The sequence below is a fragment of the Phyllopteryx taeniolatus genome, chromosome 9 (genome assembly GCF_024500385.1).
Source record: "Phyllopteryx taeniolatus isolate TA_2022b chromosome 9, UOR_Ptae_1.2, whole genome shotgun sequence".
Classification (NCBI taxonomy): Eukaryota; Metazoa; Chordata; class Actinopteri; order Syngnathiformes; family Syngnathidae; genus Phyllopteryx; species Phyllopteryx taeniolatus.
Genome location: NC_084510.1, coordinates 17,632,743 through 17,637,037, shown reverse-complemented (window position 1 = coordinate 17,637,037; position 4,295 = coordinate 17,632,743). Strand labels below are relative to the sequence as shown.

The following is a 4,295-nucleotide window of genomic DNA, read 5'->3' as shown; positions in this document are numbered from 1 at the left end:
TAAGCGGCAAGGCCGAAAACCAACATTGAATCCCCGTGACCTTCGATCCCTCAGGCGGCACTGCATAAAAAAACGACATCAATGTGTAAAGGATATGGCATGCCAATGGCATGGGTAACTTACACAACTGTGAAGGCATCATTAATGCTGAAAGGTACATTCAGGTTTTGGAGAAACATATGCTGCCATCCAAGCACCGTCATTTTCATGGACGCCCCTGCTTATTTCAGCAAGACAATGCCAAACCACATTCTGCACGTGTTACAAGAGCGTGGCTTCGTAGTAAACGAGTGCGGGTATGAGACTGGCCTGCCTGCAGTCCAGACCTGTCTCCCATTGAAAATGTGTGGCGCATTATGAAGCGTAAAATACGACAACGGAGACCCCGGACTGTTGAACAGCTGAAGCTGTACATCAAGCAAGAATGGGAAAGAATTCCACCTACAAAGCTTCAAGAATTAGTGTCCTCAGTTCCCAAACGTTTATTGAATGTTGTTAAAAGAAAAGGTGATGTAACACAGTGGTAAACATGACCCTGTCCCAGGTTTTTTGGAACGTGTTGGAGCCATAAAATCTAAGTTCATGATTATTTGCTAAAAACAATCAAGTTTATCAGTTTGAACATTAAATATCTTGTCTTTGTAGTGTATTCAATTAAATATAGGTTGAACATGATTTGCAAATCATTGTATTCTGTTTTTATTTATGTTTAACACAACGTCCCAACTTCATTGGAATTGGGCTTGTACATAAATCATGTGCGTGTCAAATTGCAGTGGAAGATCATTCCATCCTGGGCTTTGTGAAGAAGGAAGTGGAAACTTAAGCCATAATCACACATTTATATCTTTCAATCCTACATTGTGCATCAGCGGTTTCATTAAAAGATGGCTGAAGGATTAATGCGGATAAACCACGAAATCTGTTAAAAAAGAAAAACAAGTGAAATGAAGTCAGCAAGGAAGCCCCTGTTCAAGGCTGTTGAACACTGTAAGCATCAGTTGACCATTCATCTTTAATGTCAATATCCAAAAGAAACAAATGCAAGTCAAAAAGCAACACGTTATGGAAATAATATCCATATTAAAACCATTGCTAATCTGAGAGTAAAAATTTTCTCGTGAACCCCTTATTCATTTTCCTCATCATATTCTTTGTTTTGTTTTGTCTTTGTTTCCACCAAAGATTTACTACAGTGCTACAAAAAAGGAATGTTTCCAGACTTTAAAAATGAGGTAACGCACAACAAAGAAAACTACGCACGAAATGGAAAAGAATGAGACCACAAATACAAAACAGACCATAAAAACACATATACATCAGATTGAATATTGTGTGTATTAAATTAGACAATAAATAAAAATACATTTATGTAGACTATTTGTTGCTACCAAAAAAAAAAAGAAGTGCTTTTATTTATAGGACATTGCAGACGATCCATCACGAGAATTCCCATTGGGATCCATTTGGTAATCAGTTTGGAAAGAATTATGCAACTTTTGTCAAGTATTTTCTACCGTTATTCAGCTAGTCTATTGTGCGCCACACAACTGATGAAATTGTTTTAGCGGTTTGCAGGAGGTTTTTGCTAGTCTCTGTAGACCGGGGTTATCTGTCGGGGGGTCATGTGAGGTGGATGGTAGGAGTCATATGACGCCTGTACGCCGTAGCCGGTCTGAGGGTGGTACAGGCCGTGGTCCACAGAGGACGGGGAGTAGTGCGATGGGGCTAAGTAGTGAGGTGACGGCTCCTGTTTGCTGACCAGGTTGCTGCTGATGCTCAGGGGTGGAGTAGGCGGCCCCTCGTAGGGGGGCGTCCCCACGCCGCCTGTGTTATACTCATTTGGCGAGTGGCTCTCGTACGCCCCTCCTTTCAGGGCCTTCATGTGGAGCAGGTGAGCAGAGTCAAAGCTGCCGTAGGGCGGACTCGGCAGGCCCGGGGAGGAGTAGCTCGCCACGCCACCAAGAGGAACAGGCGGCGGCCGGACTCTGTCGTCAGGTCTCCCGCAGACGCCGGGCGCCGGGCCCAGCTGCAGACACCCAGCGACGAGGTTGGTGGTGGGTTGCGAAAGGCCCTTGCAAAGGGTCTCCATGAAAGCTCTGCTTTCCATGGAAAGACCCCCCTCCAGGGCAGCCGAGAGAGCGCAGATGTAGTTACGGGCTAGACGCAGGGTCTCGATTTTGGACAGTTTTTGGGTTTTTGAGTGACAGGGCATGATGCTGCGCAGGTTCTCCAGCGCGTCGTTCAGGCCGTGCATGCGTGAGCGCTCCCTGGCGTTGGCCTTGACGCGCCGGGCACGGAAGCGCTCCTGCCTGGCCTTGGTCACCCGCTTCCTCTTGGATCCACATTGTTTGGATTCGTTGTCACCCTCCTGGCCTCCTTCTTCTTCTTCCTCGTCTTCTTCGACCTCCTCGCTGCCCTCCTGCTGATGGTTCATGCCGCGTGCTCCGCAGCGGTGTGAGGTCAAAGGTGCGTTGCCGTCGGGTGAGCTCACGTCACCCTCCATCCACTGCGCGGGGCTGACGTCCTCCTCTGCCTCCCCTTGTCTCGCGTAGGGCTTAATCATCATCGTCTCTGCAAACACCACAGAATCATCCAACGTGAGTGGTAAAACAATACTTAGTAAAACACATTCACTTGATTGTAGAATCTGATGAGATGTATTGAGAATGTATCCAAGGTAATAACATTGAGTTTTGAGCAACGTGAGAGATGTATTAACATAACAGAACTGTGCTGCTTACGCTTGTGAAGGGGAAGTGCAGCTCCACAGTATTGTAAAATCTACTACCACAAACATAACCATACAGTATATTTTGTATTAATACCTACAAAACAGACCCTTATTATTCTTATAAAGTCAGTATCTTTTTTCCTTCTCTTTTTTTAAAAGCTTGTGGTCTCATGTTTTTATGTGGTGGCTGGTCAGATTAACATTGTGATTCTGTCTTTTTTTTGGTTTTTTTGCATAATGTGCTACTTTTGACCATTTAATTTTTTTTATGGAGGGCGCTACTAGCGTGTTTAATCATTCAAGTAGTAGTCACAACAGACCTTTTTCTTCCATTACTGCAAAGTCCCTAAGATGAGGAAAGACAGAATCACATACTGTATGTACAACTCTGACAATTTTGATCGATCATAACAATCTAAAACATTGTTGGTTTTTTTTTTTTTTTTTTAATAACAAAACTACTTTATATTAATGCAAATGCTTTAGCTGGCTGTTTTATAAGGATTGAAGCTTTTCATATATATATCTTTCAGGACTGGACAGTTCTTCTGATGTGTCACAGTTGCATTTTACATCCAGAAATGAAACGTCTTGGGTATCCTTTTCATCTATCCATCTGCGCAATCCTATTCCTTGTCTCTCTCCCTCACTTGGTTGTAATCCCAGTCAATGTCTGAACTGGTAAAGCCCCGGGAAGATAAAGTCACTGACAGGTTGCGACTCCAATCTGGGCCATCCAAGGATTTACTCCGCGGATGAAGCGGCGACCACGGGATTAAAATGGAACCCTGACGACCCCAGATCAGAGAACTCTGGATGAATTGAAATGCATCTCCAAATGTAGAAATATTATTTCCCTCTGTGTTGCATGCTTCAGCTACCATTCGTTTAATAGCAGTTGAGGTATATCAAGCTTTTGTTTGAAAACATACAATATTACATTATTTGATTTCCTGATAAGCCTCTTGGCTGTGTTGTTTAGTTTGTAGAGGTTACTGAAAATGGTCTCTTTCACAGTTGTCAGAAAAAAACTCACAAGTAACTGGTGAATTTGCCAATTCAACCTCATTCACGCTACAAAGTAAAAATGATGAAGAATGTCAAACACACATGAAACACATACCTGTACTCTGGAAGTTTGGCAGGTGAGTTTTCTTGTGTCCAACGGTCACACTTTGACTCGTCTGTCCATCAATCAGAGATGTGCGGCTGTGTGCCTCTGCAGAGCTGCAGCACAGTCTCAGTGAGGGTCAAACTGCAGGAGGTCTGGCTTTAACCTCCACTGACAAGCTCCTCCTCCCTCCGCCCTCCATCCACCACCGACAGCCAAGTTGCGCGTGGCCGGCCCGTGGCTTGAGGCCCACACGGCGCCCCCATGTGTGTGTGTGTGTGTGTTTGTGTGTGGGGAGACCCTTTGTTGCAATGAGGCAGCACGTTTGGGGAGACGCACTCAGCCGCCTGAGCTTAACTGTATGTGACAGCTTGAAGTTGCATGTGAGCAGGTGTTTGCTGCATGCCCTCTTGCAGCCTGCCGTCCCTCAGCAGTGGTCTGCTAAACTCT

The 4,295-nt window shown here is 44.8% G+C and overlaps 1 protein-coding gene across 1 annotated transcript; it reads right to left on the bottom strand.

The window, feature by feature from the left end:
• Positions 1-996: 996 nt before the first annotated feature.
• Positions 997-3,998, bottom strand: LOC133484126 (neurogenic differentiation factor 4-like). The gene is made up of 2 exons (XM_061786269.1): positions 3,858-3,998; positions 997-2,574 (listed from the first exon to the last, which is right to left on the bottom strand). Exon 2 carries the CDS (start codon positions 2,567-2,569, stop codon positions 1,589-1,591), a length of 981 nt encoding a protein of 326 aa, XP_061642253.1. The 5' UTR covers positions 2,570-2,574; positions 3,858-3,998; the 3' UTR covers positions 997-1,588.
• Positions 3,999-4,295: the final 297 nt, after the last annotated feature.

What these genes read in the sequence shown, in the direction of transcription:
- LOC133484126 (XM_061786269.1), bottom strand. Translation starts at nt 2,569, where the DNA reads ATGATGATTAAGCCCTACGCGAGACAAGGGGAGGCAGAGGAGGACGTC.